The 16,185-nt window shown below is 41.4% G+C and overlaps 1 protein-coding gene across 2 annotated transcripts in view; it reads right to left on the bottom strand.

The window, feature by feature from the left end:
- Positions 1-16,185, bottom strand: part of LOC127476644 (BEN domain-containing protein 5-like) — a 906,516-nt gene that overhangs the window by 210,005 nt on the left and 680,326 nt on the right. For both annotated transcript variants that reach the window (XM_051799779.1, XM_051799772.1), the window contains exon 7: positions 4,007-4,096. In XM_051799779.1, coding sequence (XP_051655739.1) covers positions 4,007-4,096 — 90 coding nt within the window. The remainder of the gene's footprint in view (positions 1-4,006; positions 4,097-16,185) is intronic.

Here is a 16,185-nt window from a genome sequence, read left to right on the forward strand (position 1 = left end):
GGCTTATGATCAGCGTTTAGAGGGTAGGGGCCTGCACAGATTTTACACACACATATTGGTGCACACTACATACATTTATAGGTATTATTTGACATTTGACCCTATCTGTAAGAGTAAGTTTACTTGCCTTAACAGCACAGAGTGAAAGAGAAAATAGTATACATTTTCTTAAATAAAGGTACTGTGGGGAAGGAAAATTATGGGAAATATCTAAAAAAAGGAAAAGAATTTAAAACCACAAGTTGAGAAAAATCCCTCAGAAATCTGAACAGCCCATGAGAAATGAGTTCAAGCTGCAAGATGAATTTTTGCACTGCTTTGTGCTGACTATAAAAGCCCTCCAGGAGCAGCAGTGATTATAGACCAGTTAGAAAATGGTCTATAAGAGCAAACTGAAAACAAATCCTCTTTATCCTGAGTGCTACTCCTGCTTATTCATCCCCAAAAGTGAAACAAGCATCAGTGCTCATGGTGACCATCACTGTGTGAGGAGTAGAAACACCATCCTACCTTTGGATATGAAGGGTACTCATGGGAATATACTCTCTGGTGATTGACTCTCCATTTCTGTCCCTGAACTTCACAACAACTTGAGAACCATCAGGAAAACTTCCTAAAAAGGCTAACTTGAAGCACTGTAATAACTCTTAAAAGACCAAAATGGAAACAAAAGGTTCTTAATCCATCTTTTTATGAAGAGGCCCTCCAGTGTTCTGTCTGCCTTTTAAGGAACTGAACTACAGCTCAGCAGCTGCACCATGTGTGAAATATTGTAGCACTTGTTTTTAACTGCTGAGTGAGGTGCCTGATGATTCTAGGGAAGTCTGGCTACTGCTGCAAGCACTCCACAGCTGGAAGGAGACAGAAATGTGTATCCAAGTTTATAACACTTCCATGTTTGCAGGAATGCAGGGTATTTGTATCCAAAATTCAGTTTTCAGTGGATTCTTCATAGTGGAACATGAAGAAGGACGACGCAGAAACAATGCAGCTCTGAACGGGGAGACGACCTTACATTTTTTTCCTAAAGTAACACAAAGATCCTTGCCTAGATTTATGATATGTGGGAAAAGTGGAGGACAAAGGACCAGTAGACAGGACCAAGCATATCCTGATGTATTAAGGCAAGACAACCTGCTTCTCGGGGACCTTGTCTAATCAAAAAAATGGAGGATGTAACAGGTAGCTTCTGTCAGGCCCCAGGAAGCTGGTGTTTGGACTACATAGCTTTGTATCCCTTGGCAGAGAGAAGGCTAAAGAGGTCAGGAAGAGACCTGGCTAGCTCAAAGACAGGTAGAAAAATGAATAAGGAGTCAGTTATTATCTAAGGGCTTTAAAGGGGAAGACAGAGCCTGAACTGAATGCAATCCAACATCAACTGGAAAAAGATGAAGAACAAGAATAGTAAATAAAGCTTCTAACTCATTATCTATTCCCCTATGGACTGATTCTCCAGGTGTGGGCACTCACAGTTCTGCTCTTCCAAATGTGAGAGGCTGCTTGCTTCTTAGGAATCTTAGCTTCCATATCTTAATACTTCAGGTGGTGAGCATAATCAAACATGCAAGAAGAAATCTCTCCACTAATAAAAAAAAAATCCTGACATGTTCCATATGCACTGAGCTGGCATCTGGATATAAAATCTGCAACACCTATATATGCCAAAAAGCTTCCCAAGACTCCAGAAATAAAATCCCTAAGTGTGCCCTCACTTGACTGCCAAACGAATGTTTTTTTTATCCCTTCTTTTGACTCTCCCACATAGAAGTTTCCAAAGATGGAGCAAGCACCCAATTTCACATTTGGCAGTGCTAGAAACGATGCTGCAGTGGCCTTGAAATGGTTGACATTTCTACTTGTCTTGACACTGATTATGCACACAAGGCAGCTTGGTCTGCACTGGGCAGAATGGCTCAGTGCCCTGCAGAGTTCAGTGCCTGTGGATCTATGCATTTCCAAACGAGTCAAGCATGCCTTATAACTGCAGCCACAGCAAGTTTCTGATGAGCTTCTCCAAGACTGATACCTCCCTATTAATTTTTCTTATCTTTCCCGCTCTCTTTTTGTTTGGGGTGTTTTTTCCCTACAAAATACAAAGTTTCTCTGAGACAATCAGAGCATGACTTCTATCTAGTTGTTTCATCAGGCTAAGCGTGCCACCTGCTTTTACACATTCCCTTTTTTTTTCATTTCCCTTTTGAATAAACTCTCCATTATCAAAATAAAATAACATCATTTACAAAGTACCACCTCAGCAGCACGCCTCAGCTTTCATTTCACAGGGCTATGCCAGCAGCCACAAACAGAATCAAAGCAGCCAATTAAAAATCCATATTCATTAGCAAACATCATGTGTGCCATAATGCCCTGCATTGACTATGGCACCGCAGGAGATGGGAAACTCATTGAGTTTCCCTGCTCTCAGTCTGAAGCATTGTTTTACTAAAGGAAGGGTTTTACCTTTGCTACTCCACAGGCCAACAAGAAGAGGTTGAGTGTCCTTCTAGCCCACAGGGGCCAGGGCAGCAGAAGTGACAGCTGTTGACCTTTTGCCTCAGAGAGGTGCCAGACACAGGACCTTGCCAGGATGAGGAACGCACGGAGAAGACCACAAACCTGTGCCAGACCTTTCCCACCGAGGTCTTTAGGTACCAACAGGGCCAGTGGCAAACCAGTCTGCGGCACTACGAGCAGACAATGTAATAAATTCTGCATGTGCTTGATTGATGCAACTCGTCGGCTCGGCAGGGCCCGGTCCGAGCTGCTGCAGTGAATTAGCAAATTGCCCCTGCCCTTGTTGATTTACTCCATCAACACCTGACCACTGCAGCCAGCCACATACATAAGTACAGCATTTCAGACCTGTACAATGAAGTTATGTCAATGCGTGCCAGGGTTATTTATTTATTTGTACCCACAAGCCTGAGATTTACAACTCTTTATGAATACAAGCTGGGCATTTTGCTTTCTATTTTTAGGAGGAATGCGCTGTGCAGCAAACAGCTGTCAGCCACTGGTTGCTGCGCTCCTCGGAGCAGCAGTTTCAGACAGAGAGAGGCCTCTCGGAATTCTGTTGGAGAACTAGGGTCACTGCTTTGTGGTGGAAAAGAAGCTGGAATTAGAAGCTAGCAGGAAAGCATAAAGAATTAACACAGAACCAATCCCAGAGCTTTTCCAGCCCATTTTACTAAGAAAAGGAGCCTTATGTGATCACATTGTGTCAGTTCTTCCCAAATAGTGCCAGAGCCCAGTTCTGACCGAGTTCAGCAAACATTCACGAGACTTGGACATAATCTATTCCTATTGCCTCAAGGAAGACAGACAGCTGGATATTAGATGAGAGATTTTGCCAATACCCTCACTGTTCAAGCGAAGACACTCAATGACCACCAAGTGTCACGAACCAGGTATTCCTTGCTGCGGCACCAGGCAGCACAGGGGATGTCTCCTCCTAACATGTGCATATTATATTCACTCATAGTATATATATTCATTATATTTCATGGATTGGGCAGGTTTAAGCTAATTATTTCCCAGAACTCATTTACATGGTTTCTGCCTCCTTGTGCATGCGTGTTATCACCCAGAGGGTCTTCAGTTGAAGGCTCAAGGTCTTCCTCTTGGTTAAACTCCTGAACTTCCCCTGTTGTGCATGCTCTCTGCCATCTCTGTTAATAGCCAGATCACTAGTCCAGTTTATACCAGTTCAGTTCCCGTGTCTGGTCTTTGAAGCACAATATTGGATACATCACTTTGACATTAGGTACGTCACGTGATTACTGTTGGTCCCAAAAATAATTCCTAACGTATGCTTTATTTCCAAGAGGTTAGAAGTTAACTATATTTCAGTTACAAAAGTTTAAAAAGTCCAGTACTTCATTTCAGTATGGGAAAATCCATCATGTGAGCTCAGCCTTCTATCACAGTCAAAGCTATCCAAACCAAATACATGCATCAGTTGGAAAGCAGATCCCACCAGATCTGCCACCTCCGTGCAGACACTCACCTTGGCAGACGAAGGAAGATGGTGTTTCCCCTGGATGGACCCGTGCAGTGATGAACACCACTTTCTGTTCAGCCCCTGGACGCAGGTTTGCTGCAGAAGAAGGGGGCAGGGGGCAGGGGGGAAAAAGAGAAATAAAGATCCTTAAACTCAGACCCAGATGTAGCAACAAAGGACTGTTAATTTTCAAAGCACACCCTTTCATTAAAATTGCTCATATGTTATAAATAGGTGCAGTCTGTAACCAAAAGAGGCAGAGACACCAGGTCTCCATGCCAGGCCATACAGCAGAGTGCACACGGGCTGCAAAACTAATGACGTGGAGCCAAACCTGAAACAACAAATTTGGCTCTTTTTTTAAAAACCAAGATTTACTACAGTGAGTTTAACTGCTCTCACTTGTGATAAATGTCCCCCTGGGGCCACAGGAATAGCTGTGGGGGTCCAGCAACAAGGTAAAGCCCATTGCACCCTGCATTACACTTGGTACAAGCCTTAACAGCACCAAGCAACAGTAAAGTGCTACAAATTACATTTATTAGGCTTCGCTCTGGAGGATTTGGAGGCTATTTTTCAAAAATCTGGTAACTATTTGGGACTGCATCTGCCCTGACTGAAAGAAAAGTTCAAAAATAAATAAGATATGGAAAACAGGCCAGGATTAAATCCAGCAACCTTCTCCAGTGATGGCACAAAAATGTGCCATGTCCCCATCAAATTACAGGTAGGTGGAAGGGAGATTTAGATCCCAACTATACTGAACTTAATATGGGTTAATCCCTAAGTACTGAAACCAAAACACTTTGGCCACTTTCTTCAGCCTTAAACTACATGGGTCAAGCAGCATCTTTTCTCTGTGAGAGATGCTGTGACTGCATTTAATAAACAGGAAATAAAACGATGCTCTTTCAAAATAGGTTCTGGGAATTTTAACGACTATGAGAGGTCAGGACTTCAGTTAGATGTCTTATCTCAACCTGAACACACACAGCAGGGGTAATGCTAAGCAGGCTCCAATTGCTAGAGACAGTTTAAATCTTTGTTTTGCAGTAAAAAGTTTACACACTGTGAGGAGACTGGGAACTAAATCCAAGCTTTCTTTTTTTTTTCCCCAATTCCAATTATGTAGATGCATTGCATATATATCCAAAGTTAGACTTTTATTTTCAAAGATGTTTGAGAGTCCTTAGAGCATAACTGAGCTAATTTTTTAATTCTTAGAAATGCTCAGTTTTCCCAACGGTACATCACACCTCACAGCACCATAGGAATAATCAATACATTTTTTGTTGTTCTCAGGAGACAATCACTGGTTTCTCCTTTAATTTCCTTAGCATCTCTAGAAGTCCTACAGCTGCTCTGCCTGTAACTCAGCCATTCATTTGTTCTTTCATACACCAGCTTCACCATTCTCTAGTGTTTTTCAGCCCCAGAGGCAAAAAAAAAATATAAGAAAGAATGTGTCTGAGAAACATAGCAGCTGGTGGGGTCAATTCTGTCTGCAGAAGAAAAGTGAGAGGCAGCAAAAAGGAAAACAACACTGTCTGCTAGGAGTCAATGACCATCCCACATCATTTGCATTAACATCAAGCAGTGTGGGAGGAAGGAGACAAATCAGCAAAACAACTTTAGAAAACAAAAGCAAAAGTCTGGGATCATTTTTGCAGAAGGAGAGGAGTTTCCCTCCCCTCTTGGAAAACTAAAGGAACTGTGGCTCAGCATGAATATGATGCTCAGCAGCAGGACTACCACTCTTTGGATCTGGAATAGCACCCTGATTAGGAAATCTTTTGGACAGAGGATTAGTTAGGGTGTTTTTTGGCTTTGTCTTCAGTTACAATATTGTTTCTATTTATGCTTCATAACAGTTATTACAATAATTATTATATTCAATAATTCTCACTATACAAGTCTATTTTAATTGACAATAAATTACATTTCCCACAAGTCAACTCTGCTTTGTCCACGATGGTCATTAGTAAGTGATATACCTGTCTTTATCATGACCCATGAGCCTTTCCATCTTATTTTTCTCACCCTGTCCTGGATAAGAGAGACCATCTGGCTGGGCATCTGGCTGCTGGCCAAAATTAACACACCAAACAACTACAAAACACCATTTCATATTTTAATTTAAATGTTACATTGAAAATGCATCCTATTTTCTACTTCAGGATTTAAAAGATCAATCAAAATTAAGACGATTAGAAGTGTATAGCTTTGCTTAGTAGATGCCAAAAGCACTTAAGCAAAATGACAGAAAGGCACAGTCCATTTAGCCACAACTTTGAGAGCTGTGGAAACACAGAGAAATAGTCTGTTGTGGTACCACTTCTACCCTTCTAAATGCCACAGCAGTGAATTTCAGAAACAAAACTATTTGACAAAACCAGTTTTCTAAGGAAAGAAATATAGGCATGTGCCTGGAATTGTTTCCTTTTTTTATTTTGTCTTCTGGAAAGTATCTTGAAGATTGAAATAAACATTTTCTTTTCCCTTTGAAGGCTACCACTACCATCATAATTGATAATATTTGCCTTGACTTATGACTAGACCTAAACAATCTGCCACTGTGTGTTACACCCTCATATCCTGCTACTACTCACCCACTGCCATCCTGTCTCTCTGCTGCAGAGGAGAATTCCCTTGGGCAAAGCTGTGAGGATCTAAGGTGCTAGTCAGAACAAACAACATTAACCTCAACATCTATTCTGGCTATCAAGTTACCACAGTGGTGATAAACACCTAGCAAATGTCACAAGGAAAAGAAACTCAATTAATTGCAGGCAAGCAGCTCAAATCTCTCACTCTGAATATCACTCACTCTGTTTGGCCCTCAACTCATGTTCCTTACCCTCTAATGCTGCAGCATGTACAAGCCAGTCACTTAAAGCAATCCCACTGGCAACACTCCCCCACCTTTCAACCAGGAAACAACAATTTCCACTCCTGGTTACACATTACACTACTGCAACTAAAACAGGGTTGCACAGAAAACATTTTCTACTTAATAAAAAAGACAGTCTGATAAAATTCTAAACCTTCACAGGAAGGCAACAAATTCACTTATCCATTTTCATTCGATTTTCATTTTTATGCTACTATAAAAACATGAAAATGTCAGTATTTGTATGTAGCAGCTTAATAATAAGTATCTAAAAATTTCAAGCAATTTCAATCCATTTTAAGGAATTCCATTTGCACTGCCAAAATGAAGTACTGTAACAGAACCGAGGTAGGACTTCACTTGACATCCAGGATCTTTTCTACTACCATATCAGACCGGAAACGGACGGCAGATTTGTGATTTCTTTAGGTCTTGTAGCCATGGTGTGCTAACGCTTTAAATTCACAAATTAGCACTAAGGCTGATGGAGTACAAAGGATGAGTAAGTCCAACCCTAGAATTCTGTTTCAGAAAGCCTTTAGACTGGTGCCCATCAGGAGAACTTGGAAGTGAATTTCTCTGCTTTGTAGAGGACTTCAAAGTTGAGGTAAGTCACTTAGAAAAAGCTTGTCATCTGTAGACCAGAAGGCTCCAATCAGAAGAAATGGAAATCCATCATCCTAAAAACATATGGCCAAATAACCATTTGCTTTAAATTCCTACGTATATTTTAATGAAATACGTGTATCCATTGCAAATGAATTCCATTATTGTCTTCCTTTCTCAGGTACTTTGCAGTATGAGGTGGGCTGTTACCAGCGTTTTATAATCAAACCCCCGTGAGTTCAAGACTCCACCGAGGAAATCAAACCATCTCTGTTGCTTTACACCTCCCTGTGCCACCTCGGCTTGGCTGTGCCCAACAGAACCGCGACATCTGCGTCAAAAATGAACACCAATGTCGGTGCTGCCCCAAGCACTTCATCTCTACCACATTAAACTGCTTTCGCAAATCAAATCCAAGCAGAATTTACCGTGCTCTGGTTTTTTCCTAAGAGACCAGATCAGCACCTAATCCCATTTATTTTTGTTACTTCTGGCCACAAATGTCATTTCGGGTAAGAGCGCACATCTCAGCAACACGAGAGTGCAAAACAACAACGTTTTTGGTCACTACCAAATCCCACTGGACTTGCTGAGGTGAGATATACACAAGCTTTTCTTTCTTGCCTTCTTATAGCTGGCTTGAGCAGCACAAAGAAGCTGAGACAGAAGGTCAAAATGATGCTGTTTGTACCACACAGAGATGGACTGGACTACTGGTTTTGGAAGTCAGATACCTATTCCTACGTACTTTTACCTGAAATGGGAGGCAGCAGTATCTTGGTTCCCATGAAGGGGTAGCACTGTTACACGGGACCCTCATTGCTCACTGACTCTCCTCACCTGCCACCACGTTCAGTCAGCCCTGTCTGGAACACAGAGGGTTTTTCCTTAGCAAAGCCTCACTTGTGCATGGACCATCTACCCAGCAGTAGTCCTGCATGTAATGCTCAAAACTGGATCCAAAACCTTTCAAGTTCCAGATTTTCATTCAGACTCTGTCAGGTGCTTAAATACGTGATTTGTTTGACGGACTTGTATTGTACTCAAAAATGTGCTTAAACATAATTTTGGCTGAACTGGGGCTGTCTTGCAGGAAGCCTGCCTCTGAGATCATTGTCACAATGTTTTAAAGTTGGAGATTGTGCAACTATTATCCTTTATTGCCCGTTTTATGCCAAACTCTCTTTTTCTTTTTACATTCCCCTTAAAAGCAAAGCTATTTTGGAGCATTTAATATTATTTAATCTCTTTACTCTGGCAGCACAGAAATTACAGGGACCATTACAATGGTCCTGTGTGAGCGTATGCTTTATTGATGTATATGCTGACCTAATATCAAATTGATTTTACTTAGCTTTTCTGCTGACCATGGAAAAATGCAAATTGGGTATTATATTTGCACACTAATTTTATTGGGCCCCTGTGTCTTCATAAAAAGATAAAGTTTGGGCTAATAAAAATAAAACATTTCTGGGGCTAATATAGGCAAATGTTTATGTAGGCAGGTAACAAATTGGTTTGTCATTTAGGGGAACATAAAGAGCACTAAAATCATCTTTAGGCAAAATAGATTGGTGGCTTTTGCTTAGCTTTTAGCTTTCATTTGCAAAATCAATTTAATGTAGCACAGTGTCTCAAAGAAAGGGTGACACAAGATTAAGACATTCATTGTATTCCCCCTCCATAACTCCCCCTGATTCAGAGGCTCTGGGATTTGGGTTTGCTCTTGTTCAAAGCAAATTAAATATACTTCAGCAGAAGATGGAAAAAAAGGAACCTTTAGACTTATGCCATAGGCAAGCATCCTATAGGGACAAACACATGGGCAGGTAGGAAAGCGGGACGCAGTTTTCTGAAGGTAGATGCTGAAAGACTTATCAACACTTGTAAGTGCCACCAGGAATCTGAAAGTGTAGTACCTGTATGATCTCCTTTCTGGCTATTTCTTTGTTCCTCCTTCCTCTTCCCTCTTAAAGTCTTCTGTAACAAAGCCTTTTGCATCCCTAAGGCCAGCAATCTCTGCTGGAATGCAGCTCAGTGAACTTCGATGACAGTTTAAGTAGATGGGCATATATCAACAGCCTAACTTCTATTTATTGGAAGGAACTGACCTATTTAAATCCCAGAGCAGGCACTATTTCTATCCAGCTCTTGTTTTTCATCCCCTCCTTCCCTTCCTCAATTGCAGGGTGTTTGGAGGGGTTCTGTGTAGTGGGAGGTTACATAAACAGTTTCGATGTTAATACTTGACTGCATTTTCAACTTAATAGCCCAGCAAAGGGATCTGACTGTAAAGCAAAAGGCCAGAAATATCTCCTGGTAAAATTATGCTGATGCATAGATCAAACGACACTGCAGAGCTATTTGCAAAATCAGAAATGGCAAATGGCTACAGAGCAAGACCCCCCCTTACCTCCCAGCCCCACTTGTTTGTTTTAAATCTTCATTACATCTTGTAAAAAACCATTTTTCCATTTGGGCTTTCTGAAACTGGCAGCTCACTGTGCTTTTGAGGCAGGAAAATTAACTGTATGCAAACCCAGTCAAGGTACACTCACATCTTTCCTCCTTCCTCAAAGAGAAAGAAAAAGAAGGGAAGGTTTGGGAAGAAAAGGGAAAAGGGAAAAAAGGGAAAAAAAGGGAAAAGGGAAAAGGGAAAAGGGAAAAGGGAAAAGGGAAAAGGGAAAAGGGAAAAGGGAAAAGGGAAAAGGGAAAAGGGAAAAGGGAAAAGGGAAAAGGGAAAAGGGAAAAGGGAAAAGGGAAAAGGGAAAAGGGAAAAGGGAAAAGGGAAAAGGGGTCCACTCCCAAAAAATCTGAGGGTTTTTTTTAAAATTGCAAACACACATTTGAACGTTGGAACATACAGTCCTATGAATAAGAATAGAAAGCTGGAATATGAACAGCACATTATTCGTCCTCAAATGGCCAAGGTGATGACAACTCACAATTAAGGATGCAGACAGTAGCATTTAATGTCACCTATCTGTATCACTGTCATATCATAACAGTTTAGCAGGCAGTTCCCCAGCCTGCTTTCTTTTTTCCCTCTTCTCCTTTGCTATTTATAAAGTCAGGTTGGAGTGTAGATCAACCCCTTGCCCTCCAGAGACCGGAGGCACGCAGTAAATTATGGGAAGGCTAAGTGGTACATCAAATGTGTCTCCTCAAAGCTATATATCATCTTGTTAAATTTGATGTCTAATCCCAGAACCCCAGAAATCACTCCCAAAATCCCAGAAAATGCATGTGTCCTTCAGATGATATAGAACAAGAAAGTAAAGTTTACCTGCAGGGAAAAGAAAAAACACCAAGACGAAAACATTCTAGCCACGATTTGCTTCATTTTACTTGAGTGTCTTTCAATGCTATTTCCTTAAACTCCATCATGTCAGAACTCACCCACCTGTATTTGAATATATAAACTCTGATTTACAGTACTCGGGTTTTTTTCTCTCGCAATGGTTGACATTAAATTACAAACTGAATAAACCAAATCATGTCCTATTTACCTCTCTCTAAAAATCAGACAGAACTGTAGTGGCTTACATATGTAGTAGCACTTCTCCAGTTACCACCAGTGGCAGTAATAAAGATATTCAGTCATTCCACGGGGTTCTCTTAATGGAGCTCCACAACCCTTCATCAGTAAAGATGAGATAGAAATACTCAGGAGCTGCCTGCTGCCCCAGAGCAAGCAGACCTTGTTCTTTGGGAAGGAATAGATGCTAACTGGTACCTATCTTGCTCTCCCTGTTCAAAGCTGTCACACCTCTAAAACGCTCACCATCCCAGTAGTCTTCACTTGATACAAAGGGATAGAACCAAAGCATTCAGATGCAAGACATTTCCACCTGCAATACTACATTACATGGGTACCTTTTCAGTTTGTCTTTAAAACCCAGGGATTCAAAAGACATTGCTAGGGCCTGTTATAAAGCAACTCTCTATCAGCTCTCTCCAGTGGAGAGGGCTACGGCTATGTTTGTTTGCTGTAAGTATGCATGGGTTGAAAGATAAGAGAATAATTTATGTCAGAATTTCAGCCAAGATAGCAAAGAGGGAATTACCAACCCCTCACAGAGTAGTCCAGCAGTTACAGGAGCAGCCAGAACACCTTCGTTCTGTTCTTTCCGGTTTTGCTGTGGATTTGCCTGTGATTAACTTTAGTGCTCAGAATTTCCCATATAAAAATTGAGCACAACCGTGTGCCTTTCAGAACAGAATTGAGAGTCCCAGTACAGCTATTCTCAAAGCCCTTCCAGTTTTTTTTGAAGTGCACAGCCACATCCTTGTGCTCATCATGGATTTTTCCAAGGAAGACAGAGCTGAAAATGCCATCTATAGCTGCCATGAGACTCAAGTCTAGGATCTGTCAGTCCAGCATGTCTAACCTCTCAAGGCCAATGGGTAAAATAATAGGGAAGGAGTAAAATGCAACACAACATGTAAAAATCAGGAAAGGTGTTTCTGGGAAGCTGTAACTGCAAAACCTCTATTCACCAGGGCTTTGTCTCATATTCTTCACTTAAACACCTTTGTTAAACAGGCAAAAAAGTATAACAGGAGCAAAACTGAACAACAAAAGTTGGAGAGGCATGAAATGTCAGACAATGCTGGATACCTACTCAGGTACCTTGTTCTAAGTAGGGCCAGGTCTCATACTGTGAGGAAAAGAATTGAAAAGCAATGAAAGTTTCAGCCCATTGAGCTAAAGACTCAAACCTGGGGGAGCAGTGAAGCAACACAACCAACACTGTCGCTGATTAATTGTCTGTATTCCACCTTTTAGACACTGACTTGAACAACACGAACCCTTCTCTCTCTTACTCTTCCTAAAACAGTCATTGAAAAGAAGTGGAGACGCCCCATGCTTGGTTACAGCACACAGGGCATGATCATTTTTCTGATTTTTGTATTGCACCGAATCCTCCCTGCGAGGAAGGAGAATGACTGACAGGGCTATGCAGAATAAAACCTTCAGTGTACAAGATGTGGCTTGAAAGCAGCAATCTCAGGAAAGATGTGCAGGGTGTTCTGCAAGAGGTTTTGGCCTTGACTGAACTATGACTGTGTTCTTCAGAAGCTGAGCTAGCGGTCAATAAAAAGCAACCTGCTGAAATGAGATTCATGAAGAGCCATGCTCCTCAGAACGTGACAATGACCTCTCTGGGAAGCACCAGCACTCTGCTTGGAGAAAGGCTTGAGCCCACCAGGCAAGAAATAGACACTAGTGAATAACTTCTCTCCTTGTATTCATGGCTTGCCTGAAATCAGAATTCAGACCTGAAGACGCAGCACCAAAACTTAGGGTGCTCAGTAGAGGGTCTCACAAACTTTGAAATACTTTAGCAAGATGGGGGATGCAGAATACCCTCAGGGCTGAAGCACACACATCCCTAAGCCAGCTAGGAGCAAATCCTTCTTTACTTCAATGTTTGACATTGGCTTCAAAACAGGGTGAGAAATATGTTGTTAATGTAAGCAGGATGGCAAAGATGGGGTGTAAAGGGTCCCCATTTCACAAAGAAGTGGAGTGACCCCTCTTGGTCACATTGCCAGGCCCCTGCCTTTGTTCATTGATTCTTTGCAGTTTTTGATCACAGGGAAATGATGTCAGGGAGTCTGTGGCTCAGGAGAAGTCTCAACAGTCCAAAATCAACTTTGCTTAGGTGTGTGTATTCCATTCTCTTTTGACTGAGTCCAGCATCAGCAAGTGTCACAGACGTGACCTCAGACAGAAGTGTACTAAGAATATTTGACCTATAGCATAAATCCCACAGACTGGCAGGAGAAAGTCCTGTCACAACCTTGTCCTTTCCTTCAAAAGAGAAGGATGAGATGTATGCCCAGAGGTAGGGCACTTTCCATTCTGATTAAGGGCCAAGAATTAAGCAAGCTGCCATTCTTATTCAGGCGCTGCCTTTGACATTTCCCCCTCTGTTGCAAAAACAATTATCGCAAAGATGTTTAAATTCCACCTGGACACATAAAACCTTCTCTCCTACTGCTGCTTTAGTCCCCTGCCTTACATCAAACCAAGAACAGCTCCTCTCGCAGACGTGATTCTTCTCAAAGCTCTCTGTAAGCACCACAGTAACTTCATGTGCAGACAAGTGTCCACCGATCCTAATTGTCCTTTTTGTCCCATCATTTGCTAGCAGTAAATTCCAGAGGTGCAGTCAATCAATACAGCATTGTGCCCAAGAGAAGACACATTTTGTTGCCTGCATACATGCACACCAGAAGGCTGTGTGAGCTTTGTAAAACCTATCTAGTCAGCAAACTGTTAAAATTTATACACACATGCACACTCTCTCTCTCGGCAATAAGCCTATGGAGAATTTTAATTAAAGTCAAAGGAGCCTTTAAAAGTGGAGGGGGAGAAACCTAGCACAGTGAGAAATAAATTAATAAAAACACGCTCCAAGTTGAAGCTCAAGGGGATCACTTTCAGTCATCATTTATTTAAAGGATGGGACACGTCAAAGATAGGAATGTCAAGTGGGAGATGCTGTGAAGCAGCAGAGAACAGAACAGGGGCTGACGAACTGCATGCCACAGCTTCTGTAGCAGATCATTTTTTGTCACGTAGGTTATATTTGTGGCTGGCCACCTGCTGCTTGATATTCACTAGCTCTCAAAGTTAGGCCCTAAAATGTCTGTATTCTCTTCCACATTTAGTCCGGGAAGGACCTCTTAGCTCATCTAGACCATCCTTATCTGGTCAACACCCAATTTCTGTGGAAAACTGTTCCATTGTCTCATCGTGAGGATAGTTTTCTGAGTATTCAGAAAGCAGTTTCTTCTCCTGAATTTCAACCTGTTTCTAACTTGCCTCTTCCCTTGGTGTTTATACTTTTTTAAAAATGACTTAATTTTATATTCATTGTTCTGGCTTTTGCTCAGGCCATCAGACTACTCCAGAGGAACCAACTGACCCCTCCAGATGAACCTTATACTCAGGCAAATCACAGATCTGTTAAATTCTCATGCCCCTATGATTTTTTCATAGTGAAAGTTTCAAAGCCCAAATGAGATCTGGCTTCCTGCTCTTCACCTGCCATTCTTGCAACCACTATATCATATCTTTCAGCCTTTTCCATAGCACAGGAAAGAGATTTCTTCACTTAAGGCCAGTTGCAAACAAGCTGTGCCACATTTCTTAACTTTAACAACTTAGTATCAGTTGCTAGAGCAACTTCTCATCACCTCTGCCTGTTTTATAGCAGCTCACTGGGGTGTAAGGTACTTGTAGGATCAGTGTCCTCAGCAGCCTCCTGGGTTTCCAGCCCTGCATTCAAGGGAATTTAATACTTGTAGCTGGTGCTGTGTCACAAGCCTCCCAACATCAGGTGCAAATGAAAGCAATCATCCATAATGAATCATGTAGTTGTGCTAGAAACATGTCTGGATCCTTCAACCACAAGAGTTATGGAGATCCAATATTAACTACATATATTGACACTCATTATCTCATTTAGAGAGCCTCGTGCTGTCTATTCTTTGCACCTAGATCCCTTGGTAGAGACAAACTTCACAGATTGATAAGATCCTACATCAGTTCCCGTGTAAAAACATGGAAATGCAACTCATTTTCAATGTAGAAAATATATTCAAATTATTCAAAACATTAATACATATATTTGATAGTGAATGTAAAATCAATTATGTTTTACCCTTTCCCATAAAACAAATGAAAACAGCCTTTTTATGGGAAGAGGGTTAGAAAGGTTAAAAAAAATGAAGAAAGTCAAAGTCATTACACTCCAATCAAACTTGATAAATATGTAAATTACAGCAACTAAACAGTTGGCTTTGACAAATGACTTCCACGTAATGGATTTTTCATAGTAATGAGGCTACAATGCAATTGTTTTTTTAAAGCCTTACATTTCTCATTAATACAAAGTGTAAGTCAGTGTGCACAATGGGGATATTTACCAAAAAAATTAGGAGGGGAAAAAAAAAATTCAGACAGCAGTTGACATCACAGAGGGATGCCACAGCCTGTGATGGTGCCATTGCTTCCATCAGTACTGACACCTCGTTGACTAGTCTTTAATTAAGTGGCTTGAACTTGAGGAACTACTCAGTGCCAAAAGCAGCATCAAGCCCAGGACTTTGCCACTTATTCTTAATTTGTGATATGTTTACCCATCCAGCACTATCAAAGGGACCAGCTGCATATGCTATACAGACCCTACAAAATCTACAAAAATGGCAAAACATGCAAGAAAATCACTTAAGTGACTTACAAGTAACTTCCCTGGTCACCAGGATGTTCCTGTCTCAGTCAATTCTTTGACTTTTCAGACCATGTCAACCATCATGGCCCCTGTGCATCTCACTACCTTTCTAATGTAGCTTGAACACCAGTCTATAGAAATAAAGATTCACGCAAGAAGATGACCCTGGATCATGGAATACTGCTTTCAGTTGCCTAGTCACTGTCCTCAGAATAGCCTAGTATTGTCCCATCCAGTGCAGACTGCTGACAACCAGCCTGCCAATTGCTGTTACCATTTGTATCACCCCGTTCCAGGGCCTACAACTGAAATGGGCTTCTCTAGTCTTTTCCAACAGGGTTTTCTCTCTCACTACATCTGCAGACGCAGCACTACTTCCCCACCCCTACTCCCATCCTGATTTAAATAGAAAAACAGACTATGTTAAAAGGGGAGTGGAAAAG

The sequence above is a fragment of the Manacus candei genome, unplaced genomic scaffold (assembly GCF_025592945.1).
Source record: "Manacus candei isolate 608988 ecotype Guabito, Panama unplaced genomic scaffold, ASM2559294v1 h1tg000005l, whole genome shotgun sequence".
Lineage (NCBI taxonomy): Eukaryota > Metazoa > Chordata > Aves > Passeriformes > Pipridae > Manacus > Manacus candei.